A 26,357-nucleotide genomic window follows, 5' to 3' on the forward strand; every position below is an offset into this window, starting at 1 on the left:
TTTGAGACGGAGTCTCACTGTGTCTCCCAGGCTGGAGTGCAGTGGCGCGATCTCGGCTCACTGCAAGCTCCGCCCCCCGGGTTCACGCCATTCTCCCGCCTCAGCCTCCCGAGTAGCTGGGACTACAGGCGCCCGCTACCGCGCCCGGCTAGGTTTTTGTATTTTTAGTAGAGACGGGGTTTCACCATGTTAGCCAGGATAGTCTCGATCTCCTGACCTTGTGATCCACCCGCCTCGGCCTCCCAAAGTGCTGGGATTACAGGCTTGAGCCACCGCGCCCGGCCTCTGGAATTTCTGACTTGTAGATCCCTGAGCAAGTTACTTAACCTCTCTGGGTCTCAGTTTTCCTACCCATAAAGTGGGCACATAATTGTGTGCATGGGGGCAGGGTTTGGGGGTGTATGATAGATATTTCTGTGTGGTGAAATTATGGGTGATTTTTATTTTTCCTTTTGGTTTATCTTTATTTTCTAATTTGTGGTTTTATAATGAATATGCATTTTGTTATTTTTTCTTATTCTTATTTTTTTTTTTTAGAGACAGGGTGTCACCTCACTCTGTCACTCAAGCTGGAGTGCAATGGCACCATCATAGCTCACTGCTGCCTCAAACTCCTGGGCTCAGGTGATCCTCCTGCCTCAGCCTCCCAGGTAGCTAGGACTACAGGTGCATGCCACCATGCCCAGGCTGATTTTAAACTCCTAGGCTCAAGCAATCCTCCTGCCACAGACTCCCAAAGTGCTGGGATTACAGGCATGAACTGCTGCACCTGGACTATCTTTAATTTTTCTTAATGGAGAGAGTAATACTACACATAGTTGGTATAAAGATTAAAAGAGATAATGAAAAGCACAGAGCACAATTTCCCATTCACAGTGTGTTCTCCATAAATATTTCTCCCTGCCCATGCTTCCCTCCTATGCGTTTTTTCCCTTCTGGAGTTGGGGAGTCTGGCCCCAGGCCTCATTTGGGAAGGGAGGAGGAGGCGGTACAGGACTCTGATCAGTTACTGGCTACGTGGCTGTGGGTAAATTATTTAACCTCCTTCTCAGTTACCTTGTCTGCAAAATGGGAAGACTAACACCTACCTCAAAAGAAGTTCTTAAGGACTACATGACATACAGGATGGGTATTGCCTGGCACATCATAGGTCTGTAATAAGTGTCTGCAGGAGAACAGAATGAAGGAACACAATGCATACAATGAAGGAAAAAGCATTAAAGTAGGAACCAGACCACAGAAATGAAAGGATGTTCACATAGAGTCCACGGAGCCCAAGGAGCCTCTGAATAGAGTGCGGAAGGTTCATAATTTACATGGGAAAAATCACATCCTTGGTATGCATTACCTCCAACTGAAATTCAGTATTTTCTTTCATCATGCATATTGGCAAGAAAACCTACGATAGTATTAGTAGTACTTGTGACTTTGTCACCAATAGAAATCACAGATATTTTCATATTGCATTACAGCAGAGACATATTGAAATACTAGTTATTTTCATTCACCACTTCAAAAGTATAGTAATTAATAGACTCATCTCTAGATCTTACTGACACTTTTTAAAAACTAGGACTAAATCATGATTCAATATAATTGGTATCCCTTGTAACTCTAAATAATTTTTTTTTCTAGTCAAAAGCATTATTTGTGGCCTGGTGTGGTGGCTCACACCTGTAATCCCAGCACTTTGGGAGGCTGAGGTGGGCAGATCACTTGAGGTCAGGCGTTTGAGACCAGCCTGGGCAACATGGTGAAACCCTGTTTCTACTGAAAATACAAAAATTAGCCAGGCGTGGTGACGCGTGCCTGTAATCCTAGCTGCTTGGGAGGCTGAGGCAGGAGAATCACTTGAACCTGGGAGGTGGAGGTTGCAGTGAGCCGAGATTGTGCCACTGCACTCCAGCCTGGGTGACAAAATGAGACTCCATCTCAAAACAAAAAACAAAAAACAAAAACAAAAAAAACCCCCATTATTCTGAATAGGGGTTCACAGGCTTCATCAGACTGCCAAGGGTACATGTGAGACAGACATGGGTATCAGCCCTGCCTGGGCCATTGATCGCTGTGTGGCATTGGACTTGTTATTTCAGGCACATTCACCCCTGCTTGGCTCACCCCAGAGGACTGTTGGGAGGAACAAATTACTTCTTGGCTGGGAGAGGGTTTTGGAAATTGTTGGAGGCTTCCTAGTTTTGCCAAAAGCCAGGGCAGAGTGCTTTCTTCCTCCCAGCTGATCTCCAGGCCTCCAGGAAGCCACTCCCTCCCAGAGCATTCCTCCCCTGTACTCTCCATCTGATAAATAAAGAGGCTGAAGTGCACCCTCATTAGTGTAGGCTCTCCAGCTCCCAGTCTGTACAGACCCACAGCTCAGGGGAGGAATGTTCTGGAGGATAATAACAGTTCCCTCCAGCCTTCATATTTGACCTTACAGTGACTCTTGAGGACATTACCTCCCTCAAAGCCCTCCCCTGCTTCCTCAGACGGTGCCCCTCTGTGTTCAGGTCCTTGCATCTCCCTTTTTACCGCCCTGTGCTGTGATCGTCCGTCAGTCTGACTCCTCCATCAGACTGTGTTTCTCAACAGCAGGCCCAGATCTGATCCCTCTCAGGGGCCCTAGGGCCCAGGTCAGGGGAGCGGCACAATCAGCATCTGAGGAGCTGGCCTGGGTGAGGACAAGGAATCCGAAGCTCAGAGAGAAACAGCAGGGAAGGGGTAGAGCTGGGCTGGAGCCCAGATTTCCTGATACCCATGGCCCGTTCCCCACACGTCCAAAGCAAGCGCGAAGGAATCGGGGGTGCCCAAGGCAACACAGTAACTATTTCCTACCCTACCCACTGCTGTGAATTTTGTAGAGCTAAGGCACTGAAGGTGCTGTATGAAGCCCTTCCAGGTGGTGTAAGGCAACAGGGTACACGGGGGAAGCCAAGGCACTGAGAGCCCCTTCAGTCTATGGTTCTCTGATGCTAGTGAAAATACTGCCCTTGTTCTCTGGAAGTAATTTTTCAAAATGGACAGGTCTGCTGGCTTTGCTGGTCAGGGTGGGGAAGGAGGTTACCATCTGGGCCTGTCCACACCCATATTCGGCCCCTTGTCCCAGGCCAGTGGCAGGCAGTATGAACAGAAGAGTGTGGACATTGTCCGTGCACGAGCTAGCTCTCAGCGAAAGAGACTAGCGGGGACTCCAGAAGACGAGGACATCTAAAAGCCCGCTGGAAAAGAGGCACCATGAAAGCCGCAGAAAGCGCAAGGACTTCCTACTAGGCCGCCCCTGGTTAAAATCTCATGGGCTCAGGGACTCCTAAGCTTCTCTCTGGCCCTCAGCTCTCACCTATAACACGGCTGCGAACATCCCCCGGGCCCCTGGGTTGTTGCGGAAGTTGGGTGAGGTTGTGTTCATTCTCCTCACTGACCCCGCCGTGTGGTCGCCGGCTGGTGTCTTGTCTGTCTGCCCCAGCCCCGAATGCCCCAAGACTCCCGGCGCCGGCTGGGTGCAGGTGAGGCGCCCGCGCCCTGGCCTCGAATTCCCGCCCCGCCACTCTGGCCGCGTCGTGCTGTCGTCGCGCACCCAGCGCCCTCGTGCAGGCAGTAGGAGAGCAGTGGGGCGGGGGCGGGAAGCGCAGGCAGAGCCGGGCGAGCACGAGGCTCCCGGCCCAGCTCCCCGCGTCCGCTCCGGCTCCCGCCGCGTTCCCGCCGCCGTCACTCCCGCCGCCCGCCGCCGCCGCCCGCCTCGCCCGCGCCTCCCCTCCGCGCGGGCTGCGCACCTGGCCGCCGCTCGGTCCTCGGGGCCCTGCGCTGCTGTCTCTGTCTCTGTGTCGGCTTCTCTCGGCCCCTCAGTCTCTCCGTCTCTGCGTTCTCAGGCTCAGCTCCCTCTCGCTCGGTCCCTCGCTTCCCCGCCGGGCTCTCGCCGGCCGTCTGGTGGCCCGAGGTGGCGGCGGGCCGGGCGCGGGACGCAATGAGCGGCGCCTGCACGAGCTACGTGAGCGCAGAGCAGGAGGTGGTGCGCGGCTTCAGCTGCCCGCGGCCGGGGGGCGAGGCGGCTGCTGTCTTCTGCTGCGGCTTCCGCGACCACAAGTACTGCTGCGACGACCCTCACAGCTTCTTCCCCTACGAGCACAGCTACATGTGGTGGCTCAGGTACCGGCCCTGGCCCTCACCCTACCTTGATCCCCACTCCAGTCTCAGCTCCTCACCCCAGCCTCAGCCCTCATCCGAGTGCCCACCTGAACAACATCAGCAGCAATCTCCAGCCCTTACCGTCCTCATGCCCACATCATCAACCCTACTACCCCCTGAAACCCCATCTCAGCTGGATTTCCTCATCCTGACCCCAACCGTTATTTAGAGCCATGCTCGGACCCCCCCCCTCCTCTAACCCAAAACAATCCTCACTCTATCCCCACCCCAAACTTCGATCCATCACCACCCTCATCCCAATCCCAAATCACATATCAAGCCTCCCCCTAATAGCAACTTCCATCTTCAAACATTCACAGGCAGCCCTAACTCCACCCCAATCATCATCCACCAAAGTGCCCTTCCTAATATCAACACCAGCCTTATCCCTGACTTTCCACACTCCCCAGTACCGATCCTAGACCTTATTCTATCACCATCCCCAACCTCCTCTTCTGTCCTGCCTGCAATCCCACCTCAGCTCTTCTCCCACATCCTGACTCCAAATATTATTAATATCTAGATCTACATCCAAACCTTAGCCTCCAGCCTTAACCCTTGCCTGGTGCTACACCCCAACCCCAGCCTCAGCCCAGCGTCAACCCTTGGTTCCCTTTTGTATTTAGTCATTCTTTCGGGCACTCTTTACTGAGCACTTAGTGTGTGCCAAGCCCTGTGGTGAGTGCTGGGGATGTACCTCATCCTCAAGCTAAGGCAGAAGACTCGGGAGGCAGAGCTGCCTCCAAGTTCATCACGAGACAATGGCATGGTGCAGAAGCTAGCTCAGGCCATATTTGAAGTGTTGAGTCTCCACCCATAGGACCTCAGTTTCCCCATTTGTTCAGGGAAGGGGTTGCATTGCTGGAACCTAAGTGTTGGGTTGAGAGGGTAATAGGTCTCAATCCCTCTGCGTCTCCAAAGGCCTCACCTGGAGAATGGAACTTGATCCTCAGACTACTTTGGGAAACAGACATCAGCAAAAATCTAGTGGGCCATCTCAGTAGTTAGCGATTTTCCTGTTCCTGGAGGTGTATGAGCAGAGGCTGCTGCCCTCTGGGTGGGAAAGGACAGCATCCTATGCCACCAAAACTTCTCAAGTCTCTGGCTTTTCATCTATCAAATGGGCAGCAGGATGATCTATCATTGCCCTGATTTCTGACTAAGGCAGTGGTGAGGGTCAAATGACATAACAGAGATGAAATCAACTTGACATATGCCAATGACAATTACAAATATTATTGCTTTTTCTAGGTGACTCGATCCACAATTCTAAATGATTTTCAGATGGCCAGGTTATCAGATCCTACACATTTGTGCTATCTATAACCCAGGGAATTATATTAATGTATTTTCTGTTCATCTGTATATTCATTCATTCATTCATTCATTCATTCATTCATTCTAGCCTTTACTTTGTGCCAGGCACTTTGCAAGGCATTGGAGACACAAAAATCAATTATTCCCTGCCCCTGAGGAACTCACAGTTTATTTAGAGATACAATGGTAATCACTTGACAAGTTCATTTTGCTTGCTGCCCAGAAAAACCAATGCACTGAGAACAACAGGTTTTGCAGCAAAGAAAGAGTTTAATAATCACAGGGCCGGCCGGGCGCGGTGGCTCAAGCCTGTAATCCCAGCACTTTGGGAGGCCGAGGCGGGTGGATCACGAGGTCAGGAGATCGAGACCATCCTGGCTAACATGGTGAAACCCCGTCTCTACTAAAAATACAAAAAACTAGCCGGGTGTGGTGGCGGGCGCCTGTAGTCCCAGCTACTCGGAGGCTGAGGCAGGAGAATGGCGTGAACCTGGGAGGCGGAGCTTGCAGTGAGCCGAGATCGCGCCACTGCACTCCAGCCTGGGTGACACAGCGCGAGACTCCGTCTCAAAAAAATAAATAAATAAATAAATAATAAAAAAAAATAATCACAGGGCCAACCAAGTGGCAAAGTAGGACATAATTCTCAAATCCACACCCTCATTCCCCACCCCCCACCCCACCAGATAATTCAGAGACTATAGTTTTTCAAGCATTGGTGGCAGACAGGGCTAGGGAATAGGGAATGCTAAATGGTTGGATTAAGGATAAAATTGTGGGGGATCAAAGCTACCTTCTTGTGCTGAGTCAGTTGCTGGGTAGGGGGGCTCACAAAACCAGTTGAGCCAGTTTCCAGTATAGTCCAGGTGGCACCAACTGGTCTATCAAAATGCAAGGTCTGAAAGATACCTCAAACACCAGTTTTAGGTTTTACAACTCCTCCTGTAGGAGGAGTTGAGGAGATTACAAATCATGTGACCTCCAGCTACGCAACTCCTGAGCCAACAATTCTAATCTTGTGGTTAATTTGTTAGTTTAACAAAGGCAGTTGCAGTCCCTGAGCAAGGAGGGTGTTAGTTTTAGGAAGGGGCTGTTATCATCTTTGGTTTAGGGTTAAACTATAAACTAAATTCCTCTTACAGTTAACTTGGCCTGTGCCCAGGAATTAAGAAAGACAGCTGGAAAGTTAGACGCAAGATGGAGTCAGCTATGTCAGATTTCTCTCACTGTGATAATTTTTCTGTATCAGATTTCTCTCACTGTGATAATACTCGCAAGGGCACTTTCACAGCATTCACCTAAAGTGAAACAATGAAGTTTTGTTGAAGGCCCACTGTGTAGTTAGCATTGAGCTAGGTGTTGAAATAAGACGGTACTGACCTCCCTTGTAAGTACAGAGACAGTGTGGAGCTTTGGGGCTAGTCAGAACCCGTCACTTATTATCTAGGTGGATTGGAAAAGTTATTTAACTTTCTGGTATTTTCTCTCAACTTTAAAATGGTGATAGAGATATTTGTGATGGAATTGTTGTAAGAACTAAGAGAAATAACGCACATGAAAGTGACCAGTGCATATAGTAGGTGCTCAATAAAAGAGTTCCCTTTCCTTGGTTCATAGGTGTGGGAAGTGAAATTCAGTGTGGAAGTGAATTGTCCGAGATCTCCTAGCAATATCGTAGCAGACTGAGATTTAAAGAACATTGCCTAAGACTCTCCAAAGGTTAGATGCTCTCACGCATTCACAACCCTGGCACTTCTCCTCATTTTACACAAGAGAAAACTTGAGAGAGGTTGTTACTATCTGGGAGTGTCCCAGTGAGAGGCAGTGGCAGAGCTGGGTTGAAAACTCAGGCCTGTCTCATCCCAAGCCCTGGCTTGTCCTGTCTACTACTGTCTGAATCTCTCTTATAACCTGATCCACTCAGATGATCTGAAAAATACTCACTGACCCTCTAGTGTCTTCTGGGCACTGTGCTGGCCCCTGGGGACACAGAGGTGAGTAATTCTCTCAGCACCCAGCCAGGACTCCTTCCCTCTTCCACTAGCCTCTTCCCTCTGCAGCTCTTGTGCCTTGTGGTCCCTTTCGTTGCCCTGGAAACTCTGACGTGGCATGCTTTAGTGGCTCAGACAATGCTCTCGTTGGGGTTTGGATGGGCTGATCTCTGAGGTCGCATCCCATGTCAGTGTGTTCCCATTCTGTGACCCCAAGTGGCTAAAAGGCTCTAGGGTGACTCTTCCTGGACTCAGACATAATGTGATTCATAAATACCACAGACAATTGCAAAGTGCAGGAGAGGAACTGAAAGTCCTCAGGATGTCTAGGACATCAGCGTGCTCTGAACCTTGAAATAACTCTTCCGGCATGCTCCTAACAGAGCATATTGCAGGGTGGAGACCTTGTTTTGCTGTAAATTCCATTTGTCTCTTTTCATGAAAGCCAGTCCTTAAAAACATCAAAATCTCCAGGTAAGCACTGTTTCCTGGGAGAGACAGTGCTCAAGGAGAATTGCTATCTTTAAAATTGTGCCTCAGGATGTGAAGACACCCTGTGCAGAAGCAGTTGGTGCTGTCACACTGTCTGGTCCACTTGCCAAACACCCTCCTCCATCACTAGTTCTGTTTTTTTACCAGGGTGTGAGCCAGAAGACAGCAGCCTTGCCGGAAGGCAGAGTTTGTGGTCAGACCGTGTCTACAGCACCTCATTTCATCCTTCCCACCACCTGGTGAGATAGAAACGTTTATAAATGAAGGAAATGAAGGTCAGAGTGGTAAAGTGATTTTTCAGTTGGCAGAACCAGGATTTGAACTTAGAACTACCTGACTCCAAAGCCCTTGGTTGTTAGGCTGTCCCTCCAATTCTTTCTTAGGAGTCATAGTGGGTTTTGATCTTTCAGAGTCAGAACAGTGAAATCCTCGAAGGCCCGAGGCTCTGTAATCCAATTTCCTACCCAGGGTAGGAATCTCTAACTTCACTGAAAGATGTAACTCATTCATGTGTCCTGCACAAGCTTCTCCCATGACAGGGACTCATCCCCGCTTGAGGCAGTACATTCACCATGGGACGACTCTGATCATTTGAAGTTCATCTCATGCTAAGCACAGATTTTCCTTCTTTGGAGCCTACCCTGTTGTTCCCAACCCTGTCCTTGGAGTTTGGTTCCTCTGTCACCAGGACAGATCAGCAGAGACAGTGTCTGCCCCCTGACTGACCTCCCATCTGGGACGTATCAGCCCAGAGTCATGGAAGAGGATGGACAAGAAGGCTGGAGAAAGAATGGTAGACGGGGACAAACAAAACCCTCCCCCTCACTCCTCAAAGGGCCTCTCTTAGAGGCCCCTTTCCATCCAGGTACCCAGCGTTGTCCCACACACGGGTCCCAAGCAAAGCACAAGTCTCCCAGATAACAGCCCTATGAACAGTAAGTGTATCTCAAATGAGAAAACAACGTTTAATTAAAGTAACTAAAGAACTGAAGGCCGGGCGCGGTGGCTCAAGCCTGTAATCCCAGCACTTTGGGAGGCCGAGACGGGCGGATCACGAGGTCAGGAGATTGAGACCATCCTGGCGAACACGGTGAAACCCCGTCTCTACTAAAAAATACAAAAAACTAGCCGGGCGAGGTGGCGGGCGCCTGTAGTCCCAGCTACTCGGGAGGCTGAGGCAGGAGAATGGTCTAAACCCGGGAGGCGGAGCTTGCAGTGAGCTGAGATCCGGCCACTGCACCCCAGCCTGGGCGACAGAGCAAGACTCTGTCTCAAAAAAAAAAGAACTGAAAAGCTCTACATACTCAATGTAAAAAATATGAAAAGCACAAGAGAAACAAAAAGAGAAAGAAGTCATGAGTAATCCAGTGTCTAAGCTTGGATTCACCAGAAGACTCTGAGATGAGGATTTGATGGCAAGTAGTTTACGTGGAAAGTGATCCCAAAAATCACTGATAGAGGATGAGAAAGTGAGACAGGGAGGGGAAGAAGCCAACAATGGTGTATTACCAAGCAAATTACACCAGAGGTAACTGGAGCTTAAACTCTGCCAGCCAGTGTAGAATGTACTCCTCAGGGTTATCCCACCTGATGGCCAGGAAGCTGGATATTTAGCTAACAATTTCTGTCAGTCATTGGTCATGGGCTGGTGGGGTAAGGATAGCATTGATTATCCTGTACTATTGACTTGCCAATGTGTCCACGGAGCCTGTTCTGGGCCCAAGAAACCCCTCAAACAAAGAGATAACAGCTGTTGGCAATAGAAACTTTGGACAGGATAGCCAAGGCGGGCAGATTGCTTGAGCCTAGGAGTTGGACACAACCTTGGGCAACATGGTGAAACCCGGTTTATACAAAGAAATATCAAAATTAGCTCAGTGTGGTGGCACATGCCTGTAGTCCCAGCTACTCGACAGGCTGAGGCAGGAGGATCACTTGAGCCCGGAAGGTTGAGGTTGCAGTGAGCCATGATGGTGCCACTGTACTCCAGCCTGGGTGACAGAGTGAGATCCTGTCTCAGAAAAAAAAAAAAAAAGAAGGAAACTTTGGCCAGAATATCAGAGTATTCCACACTGATAAGATTCAAGGGGCCCCAGACAGGACATCCACATCCTGAACTGCCCAGAGACAGCCTGTTAGTTGGTGTATCTCCATCAACCTTGATTGTGTACATGTGTATAGTTAAGTATATATGTATACTTATTTAGTTAAATTGGGGTTATGCCATGTAATTAGTAGTATGCCTTGCTCTTTTCAATGAATATTATCAATAAGTTCATAAAAATTTATCCCTTATCTTAGATATTAAGATCTAGGCCAGGCGCGGTGGCTTACGCCTGTAATCCCAGCACTTTGGGAGGCCGAGGCAGGTGGATCACGAGGTCAGGAGATCGAGACCATCCTGGCTAATACGGTGAAACCCTGTCTCTGCTAAAAATACAAAAAATTAGCCAGGTGTGGTGACGGACACCTGTAGTCCCAGCTACTCAGGAGTCTGAGGCAGGAGAATGGCGTGAACCCGGGAGGCAGAGCTTACAATGAGCCGAGATTGTGCCACTGCACTCCAGCCTGGGCGACAGAGCGAGACTCCATCTCAAAAAAAAAAGAAAAAAAGAAAAAATCTAAAAGATCTGAAAACATTTTTGGCTTTTTTGAGACAGAGTCTTGCGTCTTGCTCTGTCACCCAGGCTGGAGTGCAGTGGCACCATCATGTCTCACTGCAGCCTCCACCTCCTGGGCTCCAGCTACCCTCTCTCCTCAGCCTCCTGAGTAGCTGAGACTACAGGCGTATGGTCACCATGACAGGCTAATTTTTGTATTTTTTGTAGAGATGCGGTTTCACCATGTTGCCTGGGCTGGTCTTGAGTTCCTGGGCTCAAGTGATCCACCCGCCTCGTTCTCCCAAAGTGCTGGGATTACAGGTATGAGCCACAGTGCCCTGCCTGAAAACATCTATATCATTAATAAGGTCTCTATATATGCTATACTGTTCCATTGCAGAGAGTCCAATAATTTATTTAGATGGGAAGGCAGACTCTTCAAAGCTCTCAGGTGTTTTGGTTGAGTGAAATTAGCCATCAACTAACAGGGAGCGAAATCCTGCAGAAGTGGCAAGGGCAGGAGTCTGGGGCCAGAGTCAGGGAAGAAGATAGGCAGGAGAGCTAGAGAAGAAAGGGTAGGCAAAGTCAAAGCCTGATGCCACCTATGCCTTCTCATTAGGAGAGTGCATAGTAGATACCAAACTGTATTTACCAACTGCCTACCACAGGCCAGGGCCTAGACAATGAGAGGATAAGGCTGATTAAACATGGTTTTGGCCGGACACGGTGGCTCATGCCTGTAATTCCAGCTCTTTGGGAGGTTGAAGGCGGGGGAATCACTTGAGGTCTATAATCCTGCCTACTGGGGAGGCTGAGGCAGGAGAATCAAGACTCCGTCTCAAAAAAAAAAGAAAAAAAGAAAAGAAAAAAAAAAAAAGAAATACATATTTGGTCTCTGCCTCTGGTTCCTGAGTTGAAGCTCCTAAAGCCCTTGTAGATAGAGAGGCTAGGAGCATCATTCGTTCTAAAATTTGATCTCTGAACCCCCAGTTCCTGACACAGAGCTCCTAAATTCCTTGTAATTTCCTGGGTGATAACAGCATCTTTTGTTCTAATGAGATGACTCACGGTGGGCTCCTGGAGAGCCTCAGGATGGGGGCTGGTTGCCAGGGAAACCAACCATGTGATTAGAGCACTGAAACTTACAGCCCCACCTCACTCCAACCTCCAGGGAGGGGAGAGGGCCCAGAGGTTGAGTTGATCACCAATAAAATCCCAAAGACAGGGTTTAGAGAACTTCTGGATTGCTGAACACGTGGAGGTCCCTGAAGGGTTGTGTGATTGGAGACCACATGGAAGCTCCACGCCCCTCCCCTATACCTTGCCTTATGTATCTCTTCCATCTGGCCATTCATCTGCATCCTTTGTAATATCCTTCTTCCTAATCAACCGGTAAACGTAAGTTTTTTCTGAGTTCAGTGAGCTGTCCTAGCAAATTAATCAAACCCAAGGAAGGGGCCATGGGCACACTGATTTATAGCTGGTGGGTCAGAAGTATAGGTGACAACCTACTACTTGCAATTGGTATGGGAGGGCAGGAGGGAGTCTTGTGGGACTGAGGCCGTAACCTGTGGGAGCTGACACTATTTGCCTAGAGATGGTGCCAGAATTGAATCAAATTATAGGACACCCAGCTGGTGTCTGCTGGAGAATTGCTTGATGTGTGGGGGAAAACCCCCCATACATCTGGTGTCAGAAGTGTTGTGTTGAGTGTTGTGGGAGGAAAAAACGAAGCTGTTTCTTCCTTCAGACCAGGTGACCAAGGCCTGATCTGGGGCAGAGGCAGTGAGGTCAGAGGGTGAGGGACCAGCAGTGGAGAGGTATTTGAGACATGGAGTTGACACTGACGTGGTGAGCAGAACCATGGAGGTTGGGTCAGAAGTTACCTGAGGCTTGGCTGGGCACGGTTGGCTCATGCCTGTGATTCCAACATTTTGGGAGGTTGAGGTGAGAGGATTGCTTGAGGCCAGAAGTTTGAGATCAGCCTGGACAATGCAGAAAACCTGGTCTCTATTTAAAAAAAAAAAAAGGGGGGGCAGGAGACAGGGGGGCAGTGGGACAGGGTGCCAGGTGTGGTGGCTCATGCCTGTAATCCCAGCACTTTGGGAGGCAAAAGTGGGTAGATTGCTTGAGCTCAAGTGCCTGGGCAACATTGCAAAACCCCATCTCTTAAAAAAATACAAAAGCATTAGCTGGGTGTGGTGTCACACACCTGTGGTCCCAGCCATTCAGGAGGCTGAGGTGGGAGGACTGCTTGAGCCCAGGAGGTTGAGGATGCAGTGAGCCAAGATGGCAACACTGCAGTTCAATCTGGGTAACAGAGCAAAGACCTTGTCTTAAAACAAAAAGAAAAGAAATTACCTAAGCCTGGAAGGACAGCTGGCTTTTTTTTTTTTTTTTTTTGAGACGGAGTCTCGCTCTGTAGCCCAGGCTGGAGTGCAGTGGCCGGATCTCAGCTCACTGCAAGCTCCGCCTCCCGGGTTCATGCCATTCTCCAGCCTCAGCCTCCCGAGTAGCTGGGACTACAGGCGCCCGCCATCTCGCCCGGCTATTTTTTGTATTTCTTAGTAGAGACGGGGTTTCACTGTGTTCGCCAGGATGGTCTCGATCTCCTGACCTCGTGATCCGCCCATCTCGGCCTCCCAAAGTGCTGGGATTACAGGCTTGAGCCACCGCACCCGGCCCGGACAGCTGGCTTTTAACTAAGGCCTACTATATGTGTCTTGATTCTTAAGAAACAGCAGTATGGGGGGTCCCCTAGGACCATCTCCAGCTCCCTGGGGTGGGAGCAGGTGAGGAAAGTAGGGAGGGAAGGAGATGGTGCTGCTGAGCAGGGTCAGGTATGAGTCCTTGGTGGTGAGTCCTTTGCGTATAGTTGGTGCACTTTCTTTCCCACGCTAAAGCATAGAAAGCTTGTTTAAGATAAGTAGGGACAAAACAAAAGTCAAAGCTGATTCCTACAACACAACACTACTTTTTTTTTTTTGAGACATAGTCTTGCTCTGTCACCCAGGCTGGAGTGCAGTGGCACGATCTCGGCTCACTGCAACCTCCGCCTCCCGAGTTCTAGTGCCTCAGTTCTAGTGCCTCAGCCTCCCGAGTAGCTGAGATTACAGATTACAGGAGCCACCACCACGTCCGGCTAATCTTTGTGTTTTTAGTATTTAGACCATGTTGGCCAGGCTGGTCTTGAATTCCTGACCCTAAGTGATCCGCCCGCCTCGGCCTCCCTAAGTGCTGGGATTATAGGCATGAGCCACTGTGCCTGACCTAAATTTTTAAAAAAATATTTTTATTCTGTACATTTTCTTCCCAGCAGACTCATTCTAGCCTAGCTACAACACTTTTATAACATCTGCCTCCCAAGTCCCTTCCTGACTCTCAGCTCCCATGTGGTCTTCTCTCCCCAGCATTGGCGCTCTCGTGGGCCTGTCTGTAGCAGCAATGGTCCTTCTCACCTTCATTGTTACCGCCTGTGTGCTCTGCTACCTGTTCATCAGCTCTAAGCCCCACACAAAGTTGGACCTGGGCTTGAGCTTACAGACAGCAGGTAAGGAAGTTGCCAGGTGATGTCCTTGTATTCAGTAAACTAGCACCTTTTCAGTGGGGAGAAATGTAGAAATGATGTTTGGAACATTTGCCTCATGACTATTCCTGGAATATGCAGAAGCAGCAGCACATTTTTCAGGAGATTCATGATCTAAACATTTCCATCCCAGACTCTTCATGTTTACAGTGTTTGTCAAAATAATTTAATGTAGACAACACTCCATTTGTCACACAAAGGTTAATCCATGTTGTGGATTTTCTAAGATGATGTTTTAATGTTAGCCTTGGGGAATGCAAACTGATTTTAATATGAACTCAAACAAAATATAATTAATTGTTAAAATTTGCTGCTTCCAAACTCATAATTTATCAGAAACGAAATACAAGCGCTTTTATTGTGTGTATGTGTTTTTTTTAAATAATCTGATGTTCCAGACTACGCATTTCTTCATTAGTATAGGTTATCAAGAGCCTCTAAGGGGCCCAGAAAAAAAAGTGTTTCTTTTTCACAAGCCTTTTTTGCACACATTTTGACAACTTCTTGAAAGGTATTGTGAAAGATACCAGTCTCTGGGCCAGGTGCAGTGGCTCACACCTGTAATCTCAGTACTTTGGGAGGTCAAGGCGGGCGGATCACAAGGTCAGGAGTTCAAGACCAGGCTGACCAACATGGCGAAACCCTGTCTCTACTAAAAATACAAAAATTAGCCAGGCATGGTGGTGCGCACCTGTAATCCCAGCTACTCAGGAGGCTGAGGCAGGAGGATCGCTCGAACTTGGGAGGCGGAGGTTGCAGGGAGCCGAGATCGCACCACTGCACTCCAGCCTGGGTGACAGAGCAAGATTGCTTCTCAAAAAAAAAAAAAAAAAAAGACGAAGGAAGGGTGACAGGAGGCATCGGGGAGGTAGTAGTAGCCAAGTCTCAGAGAAAGAGAGGGCTGAATGCCATCATTTGTAAACACGAACTTTCCAAGTTAACAATAAAAATACAACAAGCAACAGCACAAGAATCCTTCTCAGATCCTGATGACTGTGAATAATCCAGCTGTGTCTGAGCAGCGAAAAGCAGGAGGGGTCACTTCTGAGGGTGGAAGGATTCAGCTGGCTTCCCTTGGAGTGAGAAAGACCTGAGAGGCAGTGGCAGGGGAAGAGAAAAACGTCTGCATGTAGACCCAGCCTGGTGAAGACCAGAGACAGTTGAGGCTTCAACGTTTTTGTGTTGTTTGAGACAAGGTCTCACTCTAGTTGCCCAGGCTGGAATGCAGTGGCATGATCATGGCTCACTGTAGCCTTGCACTCCTGGACTCAGGTGATTCTCCCACCTCAGCCCTCTGAATAGCAGAACTACAGGCGTGCAGCACCACACCTGGCTAATTTTTTGTGTTTTTAGTAGAGATGGGGTTTCGCCACCCTGCTTAGGCTGGTCTCGAACTCCTGGCCTCAAGCAATTCACCTACCTTGGCCTCCCAAAGTGCTGGGATTACAGGTGTGAGCCACTGCACACAGCTGGTTTCACCTTTTATAGAGAATAATTATAAAGGTTAATGAAAGACAGAAAGACTATATGGGAGATATGGCATGTATGTGGATAGAAAGGCTCAATATCATAGAAATGCCAATTCTTCCTAAACTAACCTATATATAAAAATAAATTAAAATATTTCATGGAATTTGTCAAATTAATTCTAAAGTTAATCTAGAGGCATACAGGTGGAAGAGTGAACAACACAATTTTGGAAAACAAAGAAGAGGAGGGATTTGCTCTATCAGGCAACAGGACATTTTTAAAAATATAGGATTTCTGTTTTAAAATACAAGTTTTGTGATATTGGCACAGAAATTGACAAATAGAATTGGGCAATGCAGTGGTTTTAAACTGAGTACAAATTTGCTCCCCCAGGACAATTGGCAATGTCTGTAAACATTTTTGGTTGTCACAATCGGGGAAGGGATACCATTGATATCTATTGGCAGAGGCCAAGGATGCTGTTTAACAGCCTGTAACAAAGAGGACAGTACCTTGCAACAAAGAATTATCTGGCCCAAAATGTCAATAGTACCAGTTGAGAAACTCTAGAGTAGAGAATAGAGTACTAAAGTTGAAAAACCTAGACTAGAAAGAGTCCGGAAACAGACTAATTAAAATATAGGAATTTGCATAAAATGTACAATTTTCTAAAAAATAAAGGAAAAGATTAGCAAATGTCCCTACGTCAAGTACAAATAATATGACACTGTATGTGAAGTTAAAAAAAAAGTGATGGACTGCAAAGATATTATATTACACATTAAATATCTACGCACGCACACATACGCACATACACATACACAATTAGTCCTCATTATTCTCCAATTCTGTATTTGCAAATTTGCCTACTTGCTAAAATTTACTTGTAACATCAACATCAATACTCAAGGCAATTCTGAGGTCATTTGTAAATGTGTGCACGCACAGAGTAGCAAAAAATTTGATTTACACATGTATCTTAGGTGATAGTGAATAAGGTATGCTCTGCCTTCTCTTTGCAGCTCTCATGGTATAAGCAAGTGTCCTTTTCTCAGTCTATTTAGTGCCATGATTTTTGCATTTTTGTTATTTTTAATTGGTGATTTCACTGTTTTGTTTTGGTTTATTTTTATTTTTTGAGATGGAGTCTTGATCTGTCACCCGGGCTGGAGTACAGTGGTGCGATCTCAGCTCACTGCAACCTCTGTCTCCCGAGTTCAAGCAATTCTCCTGCCTCCGCCTCCCAAGTAGCTGGGACTACAGGCACGCACAACCATGTCCAGTTAATTTTTATTGTATTTTTAGTAGAGACAGAGTTTCACTATGTTGGCCAGGCTGGTCTTGAATTCCTGAACTCAGGTGATCTGCCCGCCTCGGCCTCCCAAAGTGCTCACAGGTGTAAGCCACTATGCCCAGCCTGTTTTTGATGTTTTAGAGACATGAATTTTAGCTTATAGTGCTGTTGGCCATGAGTTCAATGTTAATGAATCAATAACATATTAAATAAGGTCACTTGAAACAGAAACACACATAGAAAAACAAAGTTACATATTGATCAGTTGACAAAAATGTGACCAGAGGCTCACAGGAACCTAACCTCGTATTTCCCCTAGGAGCAATAATTCAGTATTTGTTAATTTAGTGTTTGCTGTGACTTTATAGAACATAACTACCGTGAATAATGAGAATCAACTGTATATAAAACAAGGCAGGATTGATACAAGTACACCTTAAAAGATGAGAAAAATTTACTTCGTTAAAAAAGAAATACAAATGCCCAATGCACATGAAAAGATGCTCAACATTACTAATAATCAGGGGAATGCAATTCAAAAATGATACATCCAGGCCAGGCACTGTGACTCACACCTATAATCTCAGCACTTAGGGAGGTGGAGGCGGGCAGATCACTTGAGGTCAGGAGTTCAAGACCAGCCTAGCCAACATGGTAAAACCCGTCTCTACAAAAAATACAAAAATTAGCCATGCGTAGTGGCGTACACCTGTAGATCCAGCTACTTGGGGAGCTGAAGTGGAAGGATTGCTTGAGCCCAGAAGGTGGAGGTTGCAGTGAGCCAAGATCGGCCACTGCACTCTAGCCTGGGCGACAGATCAAGACCCTGTCTCAAAAAAAAAAAAAAAAAGAAACATCTTTATTAAAAAAAAAAAAAATTACATTGGCAAAAGCCCAAAAATGTATCATATTAAAAGTGAGAAGTTTGGAAGGTTGGGGTGGGGGAAGCAGATACTCTCATATACTACTGGTAAGAGTATACATTGGTACAACCACTTTATAGAGAATTTTGGTACTATCTATTTAAATAATATATCTAATATATCACATATAATTATATATTATATATTTATATATAATTATATATAATATATTTCATTATTATATAATTAATTATCAATATGTTATTATCAACATTATATAATTGTTAGTTTTATATATATACCCTGTTACTCAGTAATTCTACTTCTAATTAGCTGCCTTAAAGAAATAGTTGCATTAGAAGAGGACAGACATCTTGAGAACCTGTCACATTGGAAACTAAATGTCCATAGGTAGAGGAATGGATCATAAACTGTGGTATAATAGAATAATGAAATAGTGATACCATAGGTAAAAGGAATGAACCAGCTCTAAATGTACCATATTATTTGCTTTTTATGGTAACTGGGTAGGGTATAGATCATGTTATTACTTTCATTTTACAGATGAGGAAACTGAGATCCAAAGTCACCGAATGAGTGACAGAGCCAACTCTCCCCTTCACCCTCCTTCCTCTCCTTATCCCTGTTGCTGTGAAAAGGGCATCCCTACAATGTGCCAGACACTGTTTGAAATTTCACACGCACCATCTCCTCTAATCTTTCCAGCTATCCCAGTGAGGTAGGTCTCATTATAACCCATCTTACAGATGCAAAAATCAGGTCTCAGAGAGCTTAGATAATTTGCACAAGGGGTCATACATAGCTTGTGATTGTGGAGCTGGAAATCAAACATGTCTTTCTGCCTCCAAAGTCCTGCTCTTTCCATCCTCCTAGAGCAGGACTGTGGGATGTTCTGGCTTGTGCTCTGTGCTCTAGGCTCACCCCACCCTACCCATCCCCTAGGTCCTACTTTTCTGGCTCAAGGGGAGTACAGTTCATCCCTCGGCCCTGTGAATGGAAACCATCCTCCTGCTTTTCACTGCTCAGCCACCAGCTGGATTATTCAGTCACGAGGATTTGAGACAGCATGTCCTCTTGCTTTTTGCTTCTTATTTTTAAGAAGAAAAGTGCATTTCCTGACCTTTTACTAAATAACAGCTTTAGGCTCTCTCTGCCTTTTGCTCAAACTCAGCTCTTAGTTCCTCCCCTTCTTCTTCATTAAGTGTTGTCCTCTCCTTCCCTCTGCACCCAGAGCAGCAACCCAGGAGCCTCCTTCTGCATCTGAGACGGTTATAGGCCCACTATCTTACATTCATCAGAGCTTTACTGTTGACAGACTTTCATTTCTGTTTGCTCTTTTGTGCTTCAATAGGACATGGAGAGAGGCCTTTACCCCCATTGTATAGCAGAGGAAACCAAGGCTCAGCCAAGGGAGATGAACTAAGTCCACACAGCCAGTGAGCATGTGTCACGGCAATGTCAACCCAGATCTCCCAGACTCTAAAGCCTATGATCACTGCACTGTCCCTGGGGGTCCTTATCTCTGAATATGGAGGCAGGGGTGGGGTGGGGAGTGCCTTGGCAAGAGCAGAGTGTAAATGGAAAAGCAGTTTCTGAAACAGGCTTCTTTCCCTGCCCAGGCATTCTGTACTCTGTCCCATCACCCCCACACCCATCCCATCCCCAAACTTGGGATGGCCATGAAGACCATAACTTTCTTATTCTGGTACTTTGTGAGGAACTGGCTAGATCAGAAAAGTGACTGAGTTCCTACTGTTGAGCTGGGCACTGTGCTAAGGACTTCAAACACATCATCCCCTTCAACCTGCTCAACTACTCTGCCTGGTGATTATTATCAACTCCCATTTTGCAGCTGAGGTCAGTGAGGTTAGTGTAGAGGTGATATCTAGGTACCTTTAATAAGATACTAAAACATTGGGGGGAAATTAAAGAGTACAATTCTTATCCTCTTCTGAAAGGTGTTGGTGAAGAGGTTGTTAGTCAGCCATTCTCATCAACTAGAACTCAAAGGCTCCTAAAAATAAAGTCTGATGCTCTCACTGTATAGATGGGGCAGCTGAGGCCCAGAGAGAGGCAGTTATGTGCCTAAGGTCACCCAGCCAATTGGTGGCCAAGCCTTTGCCTCCCAGCCAGAGACCTTTCCCTGCAGCAGCTGTCCCTATACTACAGAATGACTTTCATCAGCCCCTCCCACCTTCCACAGAAGGCTCAGTCACGTCACCTCACAGCCCACTGCTTTTTAATTAACCATACTTGAGAGGTAACACCAAGGAACCAAACGTGCCTCAGTCAGTGATGAGTTTGTTTTGACTCATCTCCAAACGGGGAGAACCTGAGAACTCCTTTCCAAGCTGGTCACCACAGGCTAGGCCCATGTTCAGGGTTGAGAACCCCAGGTAATGGGGGACTGGCCACAGAGGTCCTTGGAGAAAGGAGAGAAGGCACAGCGCTGAGCAGAGATGCCAGAAAGCCTGGCTCTAATCTTGGCCTTGCTGCTCTCAGTGTGTGGCCTTAAGCAAGTCATTTTTCTCTCAACCTCAATTTACTCTAAAATGTGTACCATCATTCCTACTAAGAAAGTTGTTGCAAAAACTAGAAATGGTGCTTACTGGTATTTAATTAGTCTCAAACACATAGCAGGCTTTTTACCAATTAGTAGTTCTCATTTTAATTATTATTAGGTGCTTCAATTTTTACATGTTCGTAATCTCAAACATACCATTTTCTTTTTTAAAAAACCTTTTTTTTTTTTTTTTTTTTTTAGATGGAATATCCCTCTGTTACCCAGGCTGGAGTACAGTGGTGTGATCTTGGCTCACTGCAACCTTCACCTCCTGGGTTCAAGCAATTCTCCTGCCTCAGCCTCTCATGTAGCTGGGATTACAGGCACCTGCCACCACACCTGGCTAATTTTTGTATTTTTAATAGAAACGGGGTTTCACAGTGTTAGCCAGGCTGGTCTCGAACTCCTGACCCCAGGTGATCCACCCGTCTCAGCCTCCCAAAGTGCTGGAATTACAGGTGTGAGCCACTACACCTGGCCTAACCTTTTTTTTTTTTTTTTTTTTTAAATAGCTTCCCCCATAAGCCAAAAATGTGATGTAATTGCTAAAAAAAAAAAAAAAAAAGTGAGTGGAAACTCAGGTCACATTAACAGAGTAGAAGGTCTGGAAGCAAAGGAGTGATGATCTATTTTAACTTTCAGTTGGATAGAACTCAGCAGCCATCACATCTCAGAAATAACTTTTTATTGTCTATTCTGTAGGTTCCCAACTTTGTTTTTCAATTTCCTGAGGGTCCCCAAACACAGCAGTGGGAATTTTTGAGCAATCTCCAATATGGCAAAGGTTTTTTTTTTGTTTTTTTTTTAGACAGAGTCTCGCTCTGTCACCCAGGCTGAAGTGCAGTGGCGCGATCTCGGCTCACTGCAACCTCCACCTCCTGGGTTCAGGCAGTTCTCTGCCTCAGCCTCCCAAGTAGCTGGGATTAAAGGCACCTGCCACCACGCCTGGCTAATACTTGTATTTTTAGTAGAGATGGGGTTTCACCATCTTGGCCAGAGGCTGGTCTTGAACTCCTAACCTCATGATCCACCTGCCTTGGCCTCCCAAAGTGCTGGGATTTACAGGTGTGAGCCACCGCGCCCGGCCAAACAATTTTTTTTTTTTTTTGAGACGGAGTCTTGCCCTCTTGCCCAGGTTGGAGTGCAATGGCGCCATCTTGGCTCACTGCAACCTCTGGCTCCCAGGTTCAAGCAATTCTCCTGCCTCAGCCTCCCGAGTAGCTGGGATTGCAGGCGCGCGCACCACTGCACCTGGCTACAACATTGCAAAGGCTTTACGGGGACCAAGTTTCTTCTCTTTGAGCTAGAATTATATCAGTTCCAGGGGGTAATTAACATAGGTGCTCTCCTGCTGATCAGAGCTCTTTGATTAATACAGAATGGAAAAAATTAGTACTTAATAAATGCAGTCTATTATGTAGACAGAATCCTTCAGAACTTGGAGTTCAAAGGGAAAGAAGTAGAAAAATTAGGCCAGTTGTATTTTCTACACCATTTTATGAAGTAGTAACAGATCCAGAGAGGTGAAGGGTTTGGCACAAAGTAGCGCAATGATTTAATACCAGAATGAGGACTTGAGCCAAGGTCCTGTAACTCCTGGAAGCCCAGGGGATTCCCCAGAGCCCTGGCTGGCCAGCTGCTCAGAGCCCCATAATTTGAGATGGACTTCGACCAATCAGGTGATCAGAGGCAGGTGACTACCTCAGATCTGGGAACCAGGTCATGTGAGGATTAGGTAAAGAGCTGCGGATAGTTGGCCTTGAACAGAGGCGACTCCGGGCTCACAGCCTAGGGCCTCCGATCTCTGCAAGGTTGTTCTGGGACAAGAGGATCAGACATTTTTATGAGGATCGAGAGAACAGAGCTGAAATCAGTGGGGAAAGCCACAGGGAGACGGATGTTGAGTCAATAAAGGTAGAACTTATTTAGAGTATACCTGAAACACTGCAGAGAGCAACTCCATCACTCTTGGCCGTATTTCACTCACAAATTTGTAATCCTTGGGTTTGTTTTGTCTTGTTTTTTAAAAAAGCACCTCTATCCATGGAAGGTAATCAGGAAAAGGCTAAATATGGGATTCAGCTAAGGGGATTCTTGTATTGAAGAGAAGGTTGAAGTAAATCCCTATACCAGTTGGAATGCCTTAAAATGAAAGCTTAAATAACAAAGAATCCCCCCTATAAAACATGCACAAAATAACCTGTTAGAACTAGGTGTGTTTGGGCCAGGCACAGTGGCTCACACCTCTAATCCCAGCACTTTGGGAGGCCAAGGTGGACGGATCATGAAGTCAGTAGATCAAGACCATCCTGGCTAACATGGTGAAACCCCATATCTACTAAAAATACAACAAAATTAGCCGGGCGTGGTGGCGGGTGCCTGTAATCCCAGCTACTCGGGAGGCTGAGGCAGGAGAACAGCATGAACCCCGGAGGCGGAGCTTGCCGTAAGCGGAGATTGTGCCACTGCACTCCAGCCTGGGCGACAGAGCGAGACTCCATATAAAAAAAAAAAAAAGAACTAAGTGTGTTTAGCAAGGTTACAGTAAAGTCAAAACCAAGCATCAATTGTATTTATATATACTACTAACAAAAAATTAGAAACCCAAACTAAAAACACAATAATACCATTTACAGTTACTCCAAAATAAATGAAATACTTAGGTAAAATTTAACAAAACATGTGCAGGGTCTGTATGTTAAAAACTACAATATCCCAGCACTTTGGGAGGCCAAGACTGGAGGATCACTTGAGCCCAGGAGTTTGAGACCATTCTGGGCAATATGACGAGACTCCTGTCTCTACAAAAAAAAAAAAAAAAAAAAGCAGGTCTTGGTGGCGTGTGCCTGTAGTCCCAGCTACTGGAAGGCTGAGATGGGAGGGTTGCTTGAGCCCAGGAGGCGGAGGCTGCAGTGAGCCAAGATCACACCACTGCACTCCAGTCTGGGTGACAGAGCAAGACTCTGTCTCAAAAAAAGAGAAAGCTACAAAATGCTTAGCTAGGCATGATGGCATGTGGCTGAGGTGGGAGGATCCCTTGAGCCCAAAAGTTCAAGGCTCACTTGTAAGCTATGATCATGTCACTGTACTCCAACCTGAGCAACAGACGGAGACCCCCGTCTCTAAAAATAACCAACCATACAAAAAACTACAAAATGCTGATGAAGGAAATCAAAGAACACCTAAAATGGAGAGATACACTATGTTCATGAATTGCAAAACTCAACATAGTAAACATAAAAATTGCAACCCGCCCTTTTTTTTGAGACAGGGCCTTGCTCTGTTACCCAGGCTGGAGTGCAGTGGCATAATCTAGCCTCAACTTCCTGGGCTTAAGTGACCCTCCCACCTCAGCCTCCCAAGGAGCTCAATGGAAAAGAATTCACAGAAAAATAAACAGAAAATTAGGCCAGTCATATTTTCTATTCCATTTTATGAAGTAGTAACTGAGATCCAGAGAAGAGAAGGGTTTGGCACAAAGTAGCACAATGTTTAATACCAGAATGAGGACTTGAGCCAAGGTCTTGTAACTTCTGGAAGCCCCTAGGGTTCCCCTGAGGCTTGGCTGGCAGCTGCTCAGACCCCCATAATTGGAGAGGGACCACCACACCCTGTTAATTTTTTATTTTTGTAGAGATGGGTTCTTGCCATGTTGTCCAGGCTGGTCTTGAACTCCTGGGCTCAAAGAATTCTCCCTTCTTGGCTTTTCAAAGTACAGGGATTACAGGTGTGAGCTACTGTGCCTGGCCAAAATGGCAGCTTTTTTTGTTTGTTCGTTTAATAGATAAGCTAATTCTCAAATTTATATATAGAGAGACAAAGGAACTAGAATAGCTAAAGTAATACTGAAAAAGAATAATAAAGTTGGAGGAAATCATACTACCCAATTTTAAGACTTATTGTATAACAACAATGATAAACAGTAATGAGGTTAGTGTGGTATTGGATGAGGGAAGGACACATGCATAGATCAAAATATGGTCCAGAAGTAGACTGACGTCATAAGGTTGTCCAACAGATTTTTGACAAAGGTGCAAAACCAGTTCAACTGGGGAAGAATAATCTTTTCAATAAATGGTGTTAAAACAACTAAACTTCCATAAATAAAAAATAAACCTTTACCTAGATCCCACACCTTGTACAAAACTTATCTCAAAAAAGATCTAAATGTAAACCAAAAAACTCTATAACACTTTTAGAACAAAACAGGGAAAAATCTTCATGACCTGCGGTTATGCAAAGAATTCTTAAACAAGACATCAAAAGCACAATACATTTTTAAAAAGATAAACCAGTATTCATCAAAGTTCAAAATTTTGATGCTGTGAAAGATCCTGTTAAGAGGATGAAAAGGCAAGCCTCAGACTGGAGAATATATTCACATATTTGACAAAGGACTTTTATCCAGAATATATAAGGATTGGTTGGGTGTGGTGGCTCACACCTGTAATCCCAGCACTTTGGGAGGCCCAGGTGGGTGGATCACTTGAGGTCAGGAGTTCGAGACCAGCCTGGCTGACATGGTGAAACCCCATCTCTACTAAAAATACAAGAAGAATTAGCCAGGTCTTGTAGCACAAGCCTGTAATCCCAGCTACTCAGGAGGCTGAGGCAGGAGATTCACTTGAACCCAGGAAATGAATGTTGTGGTGAGGTGAGATCATGCCACTGCACTCCAGCCTAGATGACAGAGTGATACGTCTCAATAAATGAATAAATAAATAAATAAAACAAAATATATAAAGAACACCCTAAATTCAACATTAAGAAAACAAACGATCCCATTAGAAAATGAGCGGAAGACTTGAACAGACACTTCATTAAAGAGGAACAGAGAACAATCTATGTTTTAAAATGTCCAGGCATAGTAGCTCAGGCCTGTAACCCCAGCAACTTGGGAAACCAAGGCAGGAGAATAGCTTGAGCCCAGGAGTTCAAGACCAGCCTGGGCAATATAATAAGACCCTGTGTCTAAAAAAAAAAAAAAAAAAAAAGTTGGGTATGGTGCTACACACCCGTAGACCCAGCTACTCAGGAGGCTGAGGTGGGAAGATCACTTGAGCCCAGGAGGCCAAGGCTGTAGTGCGCCATGTTCTAGCCACTGCACTCCAGTCTTGGCAACATAGCAAGACCCTATCTCAAAATAAAATAGTTTTTTTTAAAAGGGCATATAGGTGGCAAATAAGCACATGAAAATATGTTCAACTTCATTAGTCATTAAGGAAGTGCAGATTAAAGCCACAATGAGATGCCATCTCAAGGAGCACAGGTAATGGAAAGAGATTGAAAGCTTTCAGAAAGAACAGTACGTAGATCACTTAGTACATAGATTTCTAAGATCACTTGATCTTAGAAAGATCTTAGATCTCTTTGGCTACAGCATGGAGGACGTGATGGAGGGGCCCCCACTGCAGGCTGTTCCAGGGGTCTGGGCAGAAGAAGATGAAAGCCTGACCTAAGGTGGTAGCCTTGAGGATGGAGAGAAATGGGTGGATACTGCAGATGGCTATTAGGTGGAACCAGCAGGACCTGGCTTTGTGAAAGGGCTGAGATAGAAGGTGTGAGAGATGACTCGAATTTTTAGCTTGAACACTTGATACAATTTTATCTAGAAAGATAGAAATGTTCAATTGTGTCAAATGCTCCTGATTAAAAAAAGAAAAAGGAAAAAAGAATCAGAGACCTATAACTGGTAAAGTAAAATTTAAAATAAATAAATAATGTTAAATGTTTCTGATAAGTCAAGGGAGATGAGGATTTAGAAGTGACCATGGGTTTAGTGACAAATAGTTTGAAGGTGTATAGTGGGGGCAGAACCAAGCAAGTTGCAGCTGAACAAGTTGTGAACGGAAGGTAGAGAATAATAAGGCCAAGTGGACTTCCTTTCAAGCTTTGATTTAAGAGGAAGAGAGAAGATAAGTCACTTGACAAAGAGAAGCATGGAATCTATTCTCAAAGCGAGAACAATCTATGTTTATAAAATG

The 26,357-nt window shown here is 46.0% G+C and overlaps 1 protein-coding gene across 2 annotated transcripts in view; it reads left to right on the plus strand.

Moving 5' to 3' along the window:
* Nucleotides 1–3,671: 3,671 nt before the first annotated feature.
* The window catches only part of SHISAL2A (shisa like 2A), a 35,180-nt gene continuing 12,494 nt past the window's right edge, over nt 3,672–26,357 (plus strand). For both annotated transcript variants that reach the window (XR_003115414.1, XM_025355093.1), the window contains exons 1-2: nt 3,672–4,137; nt 13,987–14,126. Coding sequence is in view for 1 of the 2 variants with exons in the window: in XM_025355093.1 (XP_025210878.1) it covers nt 3,956–4,137; nt 13,987–14,126 (322 nt within the window). In the remaining variant the exon portion in view is untranslated. The remainder of the gene's footprint in view (nt 4,138–13,986; nt 14,127–26,357) is intronic.

Source organism: Theropithecus gelada, chromosome 1 (genome assembly GCF_003255815.1).
Source record: "Theropithecus gelada isolate Dixy chromosome 1, Tgel_1.0, whole genome shotgun sequence".
Classification (NCBI taxonomy): domain Eukaryota; kingdom Metazoa; phylum Chordata; class Mammalia; order Primates; family Cercopithecidae; genus Theropithecus; species Theropithecus gelada.